General features: G+C 40.3%; 1 protein-coding gene across 1 annotated transcript in view; it reads left to right on the top strand.

The window, feature by feature from the left end:
- The window catches only part of LOC145986657 (uncharacterized), a 426,247-nt gene that overhangs the window by 350,820 nt on the left and 59,816 nt on the right, over nucleotides 1-15,611 (top strand). The window contains exon 4 of the mRNA XM_083120936.1: nucleotides 9,638-9,734. Within this exon, the coding sequence (XP_082977062.1) occupies nucleotides 9,638-9,734 (97 nt within the window). The remainder of the gene's footprint in view (nucleotides 1-9,637; nucleotides 9,735-15,611) is intronic.

Consider the following 15,611-nt stretch of genomic DNA (forward strand, 5'->3'; position numbering starts at 1 on the left):
AATAGTGCATGCTTCTAAACTTTTGTTTTCAAAATCTAACTATCCAAATCGAATTTACGAATGTCAAAATTATGTGAAAGATTTTTCTCGTATTACTAGAGCTACTTAAAATTGACGTACAGTGCACAACATAACAAACGAAATGAAGCCTATCAGCACTTGCACCCTCCTTACCACAGTGCTGCCTTACGTCCGACAGACTGCATGATGCATTGCCATTTGTAGGTGGAGGGGTGTGTAGGTGAGAGGTGGAAGGTAGGGAAGAGATTTGAGCGCAAAGCATACGTAAATTTTACGGACGGTAGTGTTAGAGATAGTCGTATCGCGATGTTCGAAGGGGTCGGGTGAGAGCAACATCCAGCTGCTAAAACGTCGCTAAAAATTGTTCTTAACCTAACAATGTAGGCATTATTAGAATTCTAATTGTGAAAATAGTGCATGCAAGTTTTTTTTTTTTGTGCGAGCCATAAGCTGTACGCACTACATAGTTTTGATTTTTCTACAATATTTTGTTACATTTAGTTTTCTTTTAAGCTGTCTCTTACTTTGTGTACACATTCTTCCCCTCCCTTGACAGTTCTTCTTCCACTCTTTCTCCCTCGCCCCACTTCTCTTTTCCTGCACTCTCACCAAAAACGCATACATTTTACTTTACACACACTTACACTATAAAGATGTCTCGTCTGGAGCATGATCACTCATTTCGCTGCCTTGTCTAACAGCTTTCCCCCGCCGTTATCTTACTTCTCCCAGGTATTTCCCCACTTGCTGCCCCGCTTCCTTTATCTTTATTCTCTCGTCTACCACTTCTATCACCTCCCTCTCTGTTAAGTTTTTCATCCATTTGACCCTTAGGTCACGTGTAGAAGATGCAAGTTGGTTAGGAGGGTTTAAGGTTTGTGCTTTCAGCATATTTGAGACAGATTTTAGCCAAGTGTTAGTAAGTGGATGTGCTCCGCACCAAACTCTGGCCTATGGATCTGCGTTCGAGTCTCAGTCAAGACATGAATTATACATTGTTTTTGTTCTTTCGTTTAAGGGGTGCCCATCTGGGTAGGCACTCCAAAGTCAGCCTCACTACTCCGTGCACCTTGTAACTGATTCTTGCAGGCCAGCGAGGCTCTGCCGTCTGGATCCGCGATAGGATAATCCTCTGTGGAATCACGTTGTCCTATGTTTAGCCCTTATGTGTGATGAGTGCCCTTTTACAGCCTCAACTTTTTAACTACGGTATGGACGTTTTATCCTCAGAGATAGTACAGTTTTAGTTGTTAATATTCTGTGACAGTAATAGCTTTCGCAATTGATTTAGGTAGTTTCAACACACATATTTTATTTTCATGTTACAGCCATGTCAGTTTTGTTCTGGTTGAGGAGCTTCTGTGATGGGCAAAAGTAACCTATGTGATACTAAAATTAGCGCCTCCCCGATGGCGTAATGGTGACGTCATGGCCTTGTAATAAATTGATCCCGGGTTCGATACCCGGTGGAGGCACATAGTGGTTCGTACCCTACTTTAAACTGTAGGTCCAGTCCCGATTAGCCTATCTGTGCATAAAGTGGACTTGAAACAACAAATCAATCAATCAATGTTTAGTTTGATTTGATTTGATTTTAAAATTTTGGGTGCGTCACACTTAGGCAATTTTGCACCCGTCACATTATACGGGATCCAGCCTCTTATCGTTACAAAGAACAACTCTAACGTTGCATAGCTAAAATCTTAAAATATTCTGACTTCCGTTAAGAGCTGAGGCTGTAAACGGGCTCTCGGCACACATAAGAACAAAATACAGGACAACACACAGAATTATACTGGCCATAGGGTCAGTTGCCAGAGCCTCGTTTGTCTGCAAAATGCAGTTCAGGGTGTACTACGTGGAAGGTCACCCCTTACACCCCCAATCTTTAGTATAGACTTTGAAAACGACTTTACAGTAATTCTCATCTTAGGATTAGCCTAAACTGTAGAAAGAGTGGCGATAAGTAGCCATATTATTATGGAAAGAAATGCAGAAATAGGATATTTATACATTTTATTGTATTCAGTGTGTGTATTGAGATTTTTTTTACTTCCGTTTTCTGCCACTTTTGGCTAATCGCGAAGATGAATAGGAATGGTGATGATGAGACAACACGAGACCCTTAGAGGATTCTAAAGGGTGGCGCAAAAGTCATCATCCTATTTGAACTGACCTTTATTTTGACATCTTGTTGTTTATATCAGTAGTGTTTTGTTTTGTCAGTTAAATAGAAGATACTTACGAAATTTATTGTGTGCGAAAATGAATAAGTATACCCCACAAGAAGGTGTTAAAATTGTGACACTTTCCGGGCAGAGTAATATCCCGTTTTGGTGATTTGCCATGGCCGGCCAGGTCCCCCGATTTGCCCGCTCCAGATTTTTTTCCTTTGGGGATATTAAAAGTAATTGGTTTATGTGAATAAGCCAGAGACGTTACAGCAACTAAAGGACAATATTCAGCATTTCCCCGCAGATTCTTTCCCAACACCACCAAAGCAATAAAAAGAGCACAAATTTGCATCAATTCGAATGGTGGTCATTTATTAGCTCTTATCTTTTAAAATTGAGGACATAAAACTTACAAGTATCAATAAAAGTTTAACAGGAAAAAACCTACTTTGTTTAATTTAGAACCTAAGCTATAGGAAGAAAATCAGGTGATTACTTTTGCGCCACCCTGTATGAATACTAGCTACGAGTCTGGATGCTAGAGTCTCTAGTTAGCATTAGGTAAGGCAGTCCTGGATGTACTGGTGAGAATGTTGAAATTTGGGTGTCAAGTGCACAGTACTCTTCAGGGCATTCTAAGCAGATGAAATTTCGCATAATTCGAAAAATCATAGCGGTTTTTGGAAGGAAGATGAGTTTTCGAAAGCGACTTTGCCACCGGAAGGTCCAGTGCTGTCGCTAAGCTTCTTTTCAGCGGCCGGTAAAACAGCCAATGCGATTGAAGGTACGTGGCATGGAGGAGTTCTGTTGAATGGGCTCCTCGCTCGTAAATTAACCCACGCCAAGAGCCCGCCAGGCTGTGAAGTCAAACAGCATCAAAGCGACGATCCCAGGAGAGAAACCGAGAAAAAAACAGGAGATTAGGAACGGTGGGAAAGCGAAGGAGAGGAGACTCATTCGAACGTGCCTTAACGATAATGAGACGATCACGACCTCTGGGAGGGAGATAAAATTGCAAAAAAAGGTGGGTACCTTTGACCCCCGTGAACCCCCCTCTCTTTTCACCACGCCCCTTCCCCTCTCGCTCCGTGTTGACTGACCTTTTGGTCTTTGGACTCCCAGCTTCAGACACCATCAATAGCCCATGGAGTGGATTCCGGATTCATGGAGACGCATACGAGTACGGACCCTCACCAGTGTGTTAATTTGCCCGTAAATGATCTATTTTACGCCGCTGCTGCGTCACGTTGAATTATCGAGACGATGATGAACTTATCGAAGAGCCGGAGCATCAATATCGAGTATCGAAAATATCTATGCCGTTATCATTTGTGTTTGAATTTTTGTCGTTCGACGTCGCATTTTCCCCATGTTTGGCTATCGCAACGATGATAGCATGGGTGGTGATTACATGAACTTGATGAAGGGACATTTACAAAGAACAGTGATGCCCAGGCCGGGACTCGATCCCAGGAACTGTGGTGGCGAGATCGATGGTAGGCCTCTTAACGCTGTAGGCCACTGAGGTGACATGTCGTTATTATTGATGTTGCAGACCTCCGCAGCAGAGTGGTTAGCACAGCGCGTTACGACCCCAGGATTCCTGGGTTCGAATCCCGGTCTGGGTATGGGCGTTCTTTGCGGGTGTCTCTTAATCACTCATCCTCGTCTTCGCGATTAGCCAAAATGGCAGAAAAGCGAAGTGAAATAAACCAAATGAATGAATCGATTATTGACATTGATACGTATATCGGCGTCGAAATAACGCCCAGCCAAACTTTATACCCACTTTACCAGCATTTCGGGAGCTTATATTTTCTCTCTGAAAGTTTGAGAGAAAGAGAGAGAGAGAGAGAGAGAGAGAGAGAGAGAGAATTAAGACAGAGAGAATGAGTGTGAGAGAAAGAGAACGAAATGTAAAGAGCGAAAGAGACAAAAATAGAAAGAAATTAAATAGGATAAAAGTGGGGGGAAAAGAAAAAGATAGAGGAGAGGAAAATAAATGAAAAGAGAGGAAAAGGGAAATAAAAATAGGAAGAGAAAAGAGAATGAAATGAAAAGGTGGAAAGAGAGAAAAGATAGATAAAGAAATGAAAAAGGGAAAGAAAGAATAAGAAAAAATAGAAAAAAGAAAAGAGAATGAAATGAGAAGGGGAAAAGAGAGAAAAGGAAGATAGAAAAAGAAAAGAGAAAGAAATGAAAAGAGGAAATGTAAGAAAAAGAGAAAGAAATGAAAAGAAGATATGGGGGAAAGAGAGCATAAGTGAAAGATAGAGAGAAGAAAGGAAAAGCGGGATAAGAGAGAAATAGAAAAGGAAATGAAAAGAGAGAAAAGGTTAAGAAGAAGAGAAATGAGAGATGTAAAAAGAAAAAGAAAGAGAAGAACAGGGAAGCTGGAGAGAGAGAGAGAGATCGGTGATCTAGGTTGCCTTGGTTCTCGCTTTAAGAACATATTCTTAGAATTCCTCCCCTCGTGCCCTCACATAATTTAATCGAAAGCTCTCTGGGGGAAAGTGTTGCGGAAATAATACGGGTATCATCAAGTTTCTCGCAGATTCAATTATTACGCTCTGTCTTCAGGACGTCGGCAATTCATTACAATACCAAGATTCCGTCACTTCTCCCGCGTACGTAACCATAGTTTATTGCCGGTCGCGCGGATGAATAACAAACTCGCATTGCGATCTTCAAGTGTCTGGCGACAAGGCCGAACTGTATATTTATGGATGTCGGAATTGCCAAACAGCTGATCGTAATAGTCCTTGCTTTCTCTGTATACTTTGTACTCCTCTCTCTTGGTCTCTTCTCGCAGTCCTTAGTTGGCTGTGACAGGTTTCGGCACGGTACCCTCCCTTGCATACTAATAAAGGGCTGTTCTCCAAGAAAAATACACCAAGACCGTTTTCTTCCATGCTAGATCCGGGTTGGCTGACCCCGCGCAGGGTGGCTAGCCAATAGGGCCTCAGATGTCTCTTACCTTCCCATGAGCTGACCTCCCATCTCTTCGGGTGACCTTCCATGTGACCTTAGCGGTGTCGTCTCTTGTGGACACGCCCCGCGCTGGGATGGGATGCTTTTTTTCCTCTCTCTTTTTTGTGCGTAGATAAATGGATGTCCTAGGCTTGACGTTATGCAGTCTTTGAGGAGAAGGAAGGAAGGTTATAAATTACGGTGCATTATAACAGATTGTTATTGCATCAGCGTTCTGCCTGTCATTCAATCCCTTGTGGCTTCAAGTCGTCAAGTGTTTCTGGTGATCTTCCCACTCTTTCTCTCTCTCTCTTTCACTCTCTCTCTCTCACTCACTCACACACACACACACACACACACACACACACAAACACACAGTACACACACACGCAAATACCTTTACATATTCTCTTTTCCTTTGCTATATCTGTTTCCCTCTTCCTGTCTATTTTACCTTCTCTACACTTAACTTTTGCTATTCCTTTATTTATATTTCTCCCATTCACCGTTCCTCTTCTGTTATTATTCTTCCGCCAACCTTCGATGCATAGTTGTTAACACAACCTGCTACGACGCCTAGGATCCCGGGTTCCAATCCCGGCCTTGACATGGGATTTTATCAGTTGCATCACTCTTCGTCATCTTCACGATTAGTCAAAAGTTGCAGAAAAGATTTGATTTGATTTCGTTTATTTTACTTCGCTTTTTGTGCCACTTTTGACTAATTTGCGAAGATGTGGATGAGTGATGATATGATGAAATTGATGAATAGACACTCACAAACATCCATTCCCAAGCCAGGATTCGAACCCGGGACTCCTGACGTTGTAGCGCGATGTGCTAACCAGTCCGCCACGGGGCCGGCTTGCAGAAAGAAGACGTAAAATAAACCAATTTTATTTTTCCTTGTCTTTTTCCATGTATATGTCTGCATCCTCTCTCTTTCTCTCTCTCTCTCTCTATCTTTCCTGCACTCTCTCTCTCTCTGTTTCTCTTGTTTCATTATGTTTCTATACCTCTTTCCATCTTTTATTCTTTAGATTTTTTTGTATCCTCTTCTCTGGTTTTCTTTATCTATATTTCTTTCTCTTTTGCTTCTTTTCCTTGTCTATCCCTCTCTCTGTTTCTTTCGTTATCTCTTTCTAGGTTTTTCTTTGCTGTTGGTTTATCTCTTTTCTAAATCTCTCCCTTTGTATATCTCGAGTTATGTACCCCGTCAGGATATCTGACAGTGGTTTAAAAACCATTCCGAGTCAGGAATAGATTGTTTTTTTTTTTGTTTCTCCCCCTCCCGCCCCCCCTTCTCTAGCTATATACTGATTAGGGAATGCCATAAAATACGGATAACGAATATCCGGATTTCAAATTATCCGATATCCGTTTCAAATTCAACGGATAATCGGGATGTCAGAATATCCGTATAGTACATATTTGATGATGGATTTGTAGAAAATCCGTACTGTGAAATACGAACATGGATAGCCCGTAAAACGGATAAACGACAAACTCTCCGGATAGAACATATCCCTTATCCGGATAAAATTTTATCCGGATTTGGCCATCCCTAATACTGATATTACATTCACACAAGTAACAAAGACACGCATAATACATATGTAAGCAAGAAGGCTGAGTATTTCGAAGAATCTTGGGTTGTTCCTGTAAGGAGCTTGGTGTAAACTTAGCTACTCTTGCAAGTAGACAAATAGTTGCCACTCTTCTGTGTAGATCAGATGGAGCCCTACGAAACAAGCGCAGTTGTGTTACTGAAGTTTGCTTCACCAATCCGCTTTCAGTTTTATTGTCACTTCCAGTCATAGGGGAATTCCCCAGACGTTGATGGTCCCATTCATCCCACTGTTATTGGATCAAATGGGCTCGTTCTGTGTCTCACTTGTTCTCTTGCTCTCATTACATAGGTTTAGTGTTACAGGACAAATATATATTACACCTTAACCTCGCAGTACATTCGTACTAGTGCAATTGTACAGAGAAAAATAAGTGATACTTGTGAAGGTATTTGAAGAAAGCAGGCAATGTTATCTGCACATTGATTAGGAAGTGTAAGTTGTAGTACGTGGTGGGAAATTAAGATGGCAGCACTGTTAGGTTAGTTTCCAAATTTTGAAAAGGTTACTTTTCCCTCCTTAGTATGCATTACCTAACAAAACATTTAATACCTAAGAACTTAGTCAAATGAAAGCGTCTCAATCAATATAATTTAGTGATCATGTATTCAGATGCTGGCTTCATATCCTTGGAAACTCATAGTTATATGTTGCGGTAACACCTTGGTATCTTTCTCAAAGTAAAACTGGGTCAAGCTCGAAATGCTTAATTCATTACGTGTTTCTGTTACTTAATTAAATATTTACTCTAGACACATGAATTTTTATTATACCTAGGTACAAGGCTGATAATGGACTACTTTCAGGATACATAGATCGAAAGAGATGACGTGAGACTTGATGAAAGAAGTGATCCTATACTCTGTCTCGGATATGTGGGGTGCAAGGCCGCGCAGAAGGGAAGAAAGTAAGTGGACGGAGCAATGCATTGCGCGCTGCTGCAAACGGCTGCTAGCTGCAGTATTGAGTACATAGGCATTCTGTGGCTGCAGTCGTGATGTCTCCTTCCATTTCCTCTCGCACGTTCATTGGTCACACCATCTCGAGTCACTACTTGCGCAGAGGAAAGCGAGATATTATTGTTCCCAGAGTTTCTACAAGCCAGCCATTTTCGTTACTTTTCGGACGACCCTCGTACATGAGGCACAATCTCATTAACCAACTTGCTCCCACATTATCGGGGAAATGGATCAATTAATTCGCATTCGGCTGTTATCGGATATCGCGTGGAGTGCGCTCTCGGGTAACTAACAAGTGACGTCACTTGTGCATTCAGCGCCTCCTACTCGGTGCACGCGCTTTCTTCATGCATGAATGGTATAATGGGGCAAGCGACACCTAAGGAACTGTACTTCCGAACACCAAGGGAAGATATATTAGCTTTCGAGAACAAAAGGCGTGAGAATGAGACGGAGGGAGTGGCTCAGGGAGTATGAATTTATGCCTCGACTAACGAGATTGTTTTGTCTTTTATCCACAGTGAATAAGTAGGCAATGTGTGAACAATGTTCCAAGCGATTTAGAGAAGGTTAAAAAAATGGCAATATACTTTTGACACATTGTTTTCATGCATGTTCATGTTCTCAATATGTAGTCATGTTAGGGAGAAGAGCATGTTGAGTGTTCGACTCACGATGTACCGAGTTCGAATCCTTTATTGTTTGATTTTGATTGTCCGTACATCTGATCATCATGATTCTGTTTTCATAGCTAATTATTGTTCCCATAGTCTGTCCCGGGAATCTCTGGAGTAAGCGAGAAAGAAAACAAGTACTGCTTCGCTCCGTCCACTCGCTTTCTCCTCTTCTCTATCATTATGCTCGTCCTTGCTCAACAAATTCTAAGCATATAATGTTTTTTGACAAGAAAGAAATAAAATATTGTAAATTAAAACTACATCAAGAGATGGCGCTGATTGTCGTTATCGACTGAATGTTTTAAGAACACGGAAAAATTATTCCCAGTTGAAATAGAATGATGGACAATGCGCACAATGTTTTGTTCGTCTTTAGAAAAATACCAGTGTAGTCAGTTGAGTATGAAGTAAGATTAAACTTAAATCGTCAACAGAACAGTTGTACATGATACAGTGAATTTAGAAATTAATATTAATGCAAAAAAATACGGTAACCAAAGAGTGATGGAGTTATGTCGTAAAAATTAAAAGTATATTAGAAATATACCCAGTAAACCCAAAAATATGCACAACGGTACTTTCGAATTTCAATATACAGAAAGCCAGTATCTTCCAGCAAAGATCGACTAAGGTGTGCTCTACTAGTTGGTAAGAAAAGACGACATCTGCTTTTCGTCCATAATTTCCTTATCCTGCCATCGATAATGTAAACTATCTGTTGCGGTAAAGGTACAAAGAATAAATTATAAAATATCCAATTATATGCAAGACAATTACGAAATTTTACAGAAATATTGATTGATTGATTTGGTGTTTTAAGTCCACTTTATGCACAATAAGGCTAATCGGGACTGAACCTACAGTTTAAAGTGGGATCCGAACCACTATGTGCCTCCACCGGGAATCGAACCCGGGACCCCTTGATTACAAGGCTTATACAGAAATATGTTTTATTACGAGAAAATTGAAGAAATATGTTGTAAAAACGCTAAACTGGTAAAATATGTCCAAATATGTCTTATGAAGTTTGTCTATTTCGGCTGATTTTCATGAGACACGTATTCTATCTGATGGTAAATAAAAAATATGTTATAACATAAAGTCCCAGGCCCTAATTATTATGGTTCGCCATTTGTCTTAGAATTATTTAGTGTTGTAAACAGAAGTTTTTGTTAATCCATTAATTTCTTCCGGTTTTTTTATTTCAGATGCGTCGCCGCCTAGCGACCTTTCGGCACTTACCATGGAGAGCATTAGCACGGGGAAAACACTTCTATCTCTGCAAAGGATAAAGGATGCATCCTTGTGAGTGCATTTTTCGATTCACTTTTTTTATCATAAAATTGAGTGGTTGTAAATATTATGTACAGTAAAACCTCGTTAATCCGAACTAATGGGGGAATAAGTTGACCGGTTTAACGAAAGTCCGGATTAACTGAAATAACCTAAAAGAACAGTAGAAAGTGCATTAAAACTCCGTTTATAGCAACAAAACACGTTTATTATTATGGTGCTTTTAAAGGGCATAGGACTAAATACAGTACGAAAAATATAAAGCAATACGACAATGCCGTGCTTCTGGCCACATTTAAAACATTGCATTTTGCTTTCTTTTTCCTTTTGCCTGTCCGGATTAAGTCAAGTCCGGCTTATCGGGGTCCGGATTAACGAGGTGTTACTGTATTTGTTTGTTATTTTAGACAAATTAAGTTTGTTGTCACGCGTGATTACAAAGTACCGATTAGTTCAAGCCGAGATCGGTGTAGAAACCGAGACTATTGTTCATTGGCGTATGCAGAGGGGGGCTGATTGGGCTACAGCCCGTCCCGAAATTTGGAGAGAATCAGTTATCAAATAAGAGCAGTAAAAAAGTCTGGAAAATCAAGGTGGTAAATGCAAACTTGCCTCAATTACTATTTGTGTTTTTGAACAATTTTTAAACCGAAGGTAAGACTTGTAATTACGATTTTTTTATAGAAAATCTCACTCCTACCTATAACGCAGCCATTGATTGATTGAATAACTTTATTTTACATTGCTTTTCTGCCACTTTTAGATAATCGCGACTATGAGGATGAGTGATGATATGAAATTGATGAACGGTCACTCACAAGGAACACACATGTCCAGGGTGGCATTTGAACCCGGGACCCCTGGTTTTGTAGAGCGTTACGCTAACCACTCCGCCACGGAGCTCGGTGTATCCTGAGACCTGATAGTCTATACCAAGCCTATTCTCATGCATGAGGTCATTTGTTAATTCGAAATTTATTGATTTCGATAATTTGGGCTAAATTCCCGGGAAGAGTTGGAAACCCTGATGGAGCAAGGATTATTTTTCGAAAAATTCAAAATATTTGCTGCGAACACGTTTTGGGAATGGATCAGAATGAAGTACCCAACAATCAATGGTTATACTTTTTTTTGTAAATCAAAATTATCTAAATATTTCCTGTGCTGTACAGTGTCTCTCAAAAGTCTTAGGACAACCCATTTTAAACTAGGCAACCCAATTAACGCAAGGCATTGATGGGTTGCGTGTAGAGTTGGCTCAATTTCAGGGTTGCCACATGCACAATAGATATTTATGAAATACGCGAAAGAAATAAAAACAAGAACTATTGTATAAAATTATTTCTTTCTTTCGCGTATTTCATAAATACATATCGTGCATGTGGCAACCCTGAAATTGAGCCTAACTCTACACGCAACCCACTAACGCTTTGTGTTAATTGGGTTGCCTAGTTTAAAATGTCGTTGTCCTAAAACTTTTGAGAGACATTGTACAAGCACTACTGACAGTCAATGATATTGATTGATTGATTTTGATTATCTTACTTAGCTTTTCTGCCATTTCGCGAAGATGAAGATGAATGGTGATAAGATGGAGTGGATGAAGGGGTTATCACAAACATACACGTATAAGAAAAAAACAAGTTCCTACAGAGGATTGATTATACTGGCTGCAGGTCAAGACGCCAGAGTCTCGTTAGTCTGTGGAAGTGATGTTGGCATTAGGATGTCTTTGGAAAGAGTCATCCCCCTTGCACTCCTCAAATCGAACCGATATTATTTTGTGGTAATTTGATGTGAAAGTACCAAAGAATTAAATGAAAGTTTTGGTTGTATTTGGCGGCCATATTGAATGCATTTATGTTGTCTTCTGGTTTTTCACCTTACCTTTTCATGCTTCAGCATTGCGGACCAGTCTTTCCGCTGCTTCTTGTATTATTATTATTGGCGCACAGGAAATGTCCACAATGCTGGGTCAGGCAGGTCTTTCCTTTCTTCAACCGGTAATAACAATGCAACGAAATAGCTCCCTGCAATGATGGAGTGCATCCGTGAGAAGCCTTATTATTTAATGTATGCACTTATCCTGCCCCGCTTTGGCCGTTGACAATTGTACTTTGGAGCCCGAAGACCTGTCTGAATGTGCCGCGGCCTGACCCAGATGCCGCTAGTGGGTCAAGAAAGCTCTTGAACCTGGTCGGAGATGATGATGGGCTGACCTTTGGGCATACACGCCCTGCGACCTCGGCCGGAGCCAGTAAATCATATTCCTTGCGCTCGGTCAGGTAGAAGTCACGTGACGTGGACGTGGGAAGTCGCCGAGGGTTGGGCTAAGCCAAAATTCGGTTTTATCTCCAAAATAAACCGGTGGCTTCATGAAAATGACAATGCTGTACTTGTTCTCGTCAGATGGCAGCACTGTCGATTCTTAGAGAGCATACATTAATACCTAGTGCTCAATTAAGCCTCTGTTGCAATTTTTTCTCACTTCTGCACAATTTAAACCTGGAGATAAGCTAAAAGTCTGAAGAATCTACGTAGAAATATGATTGTATGTTTATAGTATTGAGTCAGACTATCACATAAGAAGCTTAATTGAAATGTCATAAGAATATAAAAGAATTTGAACAGAACAATGATCGTTAATTCTCTCTGATTTTTCTTGGATCTTCGTATATGACCCAGTCTCAAGAATGAAGCCTCAATCATACTTTGAACTACTTCCCTTGTCCTTGACCTATGAATGTGGCTTGTGCTTCATTTAGTTCAATGCGCCACGGTGCTCACAAGGAGGAGAAGCATACATTTTGTGAGGTCATGGGATCCAAGTAAAATATCCATTTGTTAATGACGTAATTGTGGAATATAATCATTTCTTTGTATGGACCAATAAAGTTACTTCTACAGGCCGTGACTATACCTTATTCAATACATCTCGGTTGAAAATGTACAAAATGATGTCGTTCCTAATTTATGCACTGCATTATCAAAAATTAATATGCCTTTTCCAAGATATTTAACTTTATTATTGTACGTACGCACTCGATATTCGCATTGGATATGGACTTACTTTCTTGAGACTAGCTAATGTGATATTGTATTTTTTACCGGTATATAATATGACTGAATGGAGTTACATGCAAACAAGTAATTTGAGTCCGTGTCCGAAGACCGTACTTGAAGCGAATACCTTTCAAGAACGGCCTCGCAGTTCAGTCTCGAAAAGTTTTGGACTGCAAGCGGAAATCTTTCGAATTGCACTTCGACTGCAGCGCCAAATACGATCGGTAGATAAAACTAAGAATACATTGTTTTCCTCGCGTTTTAAACACTTGTTTTTCACCATAGAAATCACATAGCATTTTTAAAAAGTTCTTATACTTACACTTTAGAAGTACTGCGACCAACATCTGGTTCACTTTCAACTTCTACGATTTCAAACAAATGAACAACGAGTGCAGAAGTCTAGGAAAGAAGACTACACTCTCGTGTGCAGCGAGCTACGGGCTCCATTGTTCGCTTCCTTGGCGCTTTCGAACTGCACTAGGTGACGTCACTTCCGGCAAGACCATATTTCAAGATTGCTTTTTTGGTCCTTTCGGGCAGAGCTTAAGAATGTATTTAAAGTTTATGTGTAGGGATTAATGCCAAAAGTTTCTGTTTACGTGTTGAAAATGTATGCTGGGCATAAACCTCCAGATGTAGCGCAGTATGCCAAGTACAATTTATTGAAGTTTCGAAGGATAATGCATCCTATAGTAAGGAAAGTTGGAAATTCGGCATATGACTTAAAATTGCATCATTTTTATGCACAGTCAAGGGCTTTCACGTGATCATCTATATTCCGGACATCATCATCACCATATGTTTTAATGAACTTATATCCTAGATATTTCCCCATTTGAATACGTGGTCAGGTGATGGAAAACATGGCTTATATATAGGAAGTACAGCAGAATAGTACAGTGGGATGCACAAGTATTGTCCGGAAAATTGTCCATGATTATTTTCTTTAAATTTTAAGTAATGGAGTTTTACATGTACTGGTGCTGACGAAGAGTAGTTTCAATTCTTGAAGCTTTCATTACGTAAAACACAGATAATAAGCACGGCGATGGACAACTTGCTTTGTAATACTTATGCATCCCACTGTACATTGCAATATATATATATATATATATATATATATATATATATATATATATATATATCAAAAAAGGGGTCAACCTGCACCATCGCTTGGGGTGAGTGTGGAGCATGTTGACCCCACTGATTAGGATGTTGATAATGGAAGAGGCACTCCAAATAGGATGTCCCGAGTGGCGTGGTTATTATTGCAGGTGTGAGTCCTCGAGTATGGGTCAGTGACAAGTCGCTTGCTCATTGGCCATTGCGAACACGGAGCTGAACACACGAGAGATTAATCCAAACAGGACAAGCTGGGTGCGCAGTGTGCAATGGTCACCATTCAGGCACACGATAAGATCTCTCGCACTTACAGTCAATATTTCACGGGTGTTGCGCGGACGACATCTCGCTCTTCCTGTGGGTTTAGTGTTTCTGAATTCTTAATTCGCCGTGTGTCACTCTGTCGCCCCTGGCTCTCCCAGGTTTTGCATGGCATCAAATGCCGTCGTACCCCTTAGGCAGTTCTCGGTCTTGCGTCGTCGGTATTCAAAGTTAATCGCGGCCGTGAGTGATGTTTGGAGTACAAACATGCCGATGGATCGATTGGATGTTATTTATCGATACCGGCCGATATTTTCCCGGCCTTTTCATCGTTCGCGGGGTCTGCAATTTCACGGGACTTTAATTATCCTAGAAGTTATGCAAAAATTGAAGTTTCCAATGATTTTGAACCAATCGTATGTGGGGAATTTTCTACATTCTGATGTACCGGGTGTCCCAGAAGTATTTCCCAGATTACAAACTTCATTCATATTCGCTATATGCAATGTAGAGATGTGAAACTGGTGCCAAAATGTTGGAAAACTAACCAAGTTCATTTGTTGCAGGTTTCAGTAATGAGGCTGTAGTGTAACAGTGTCAGTGCCAAGGAATCCGGAATTAATGCTCTTGACATCGGGTGGCATCTTTCCATACTATGTTTGACAGTATTTGGGAATGAAGATAAATTCCATTTTTTAAATACCAACTTATTGATGGCAGATATTCTAGACGAAAGAATTCTATACATTTGAAAGTTCCTCTGCACTGTTATTGGTGACCTGGTCTCGTGATACCAGAGGACATGCTGAGCTTTTTCCTGATTTGTGAACATTTCCGGTTTGCTGGGCACTGACACTGCTACACTACAGCCACGTTACTCAAACCTGCAACAAAAAAACTTGGTTAGTTTTCCAACATTTTGGCACCACTTTCACATCTCTCTACCTTGCATATAGCGGATATGAATAAAGTTTGTAATCAGGGAAAGACTTCTAGGACACCCGGTATATTTTGTTAATATTATAAAGGACCCCGATAAATTCATGTTTATAATTGAAGTTTAATATTCACTCACTAATATTAATCAATATTGTGCGTCCTTTTTTTCTTCATCCAAAAAATGTAGGCTGTTGGATTAAGAATCAATTTATGAAGAAGAATGTATTAGTTTTTACTGTCTGTTGTTGCCTGTTTCAATCGTAAGTGACTATTTCGAAGGAAACTGCTTTTTTAGTGACTATTTTGTAATTTTCGGTGTCTCTTTTGCCTATTTTGAGGAGGTTTAGTGTCTATGGGCACTCATTCCACTTATTACAAACACAAGCATGACGTCACGAAAATCGCCAATGGACCCACCTGCATGTAAGCACCTTGAAATGTCATACATTTTGCAGATAGGAAAATGGCTGTGGTAGTAAGGTAATTCTGTTGCAGAAATTA

The sequence above is a fragment of the Lepisma saccharinum genome, chromosome 4 (genome assembly GCF_977018435.1).
Source record: "Lepisma saccharinum chromosome 4, izLepSacc3.1, whole genome shotgun sequence".
Taxonomy (NCBI): domain Eukaryota; kingdom Metazoa; phylum Arthropoda; class Insecta; order Zygentoma; family Lepismatidae; genus Lepisma; species Lepisma saccharinum.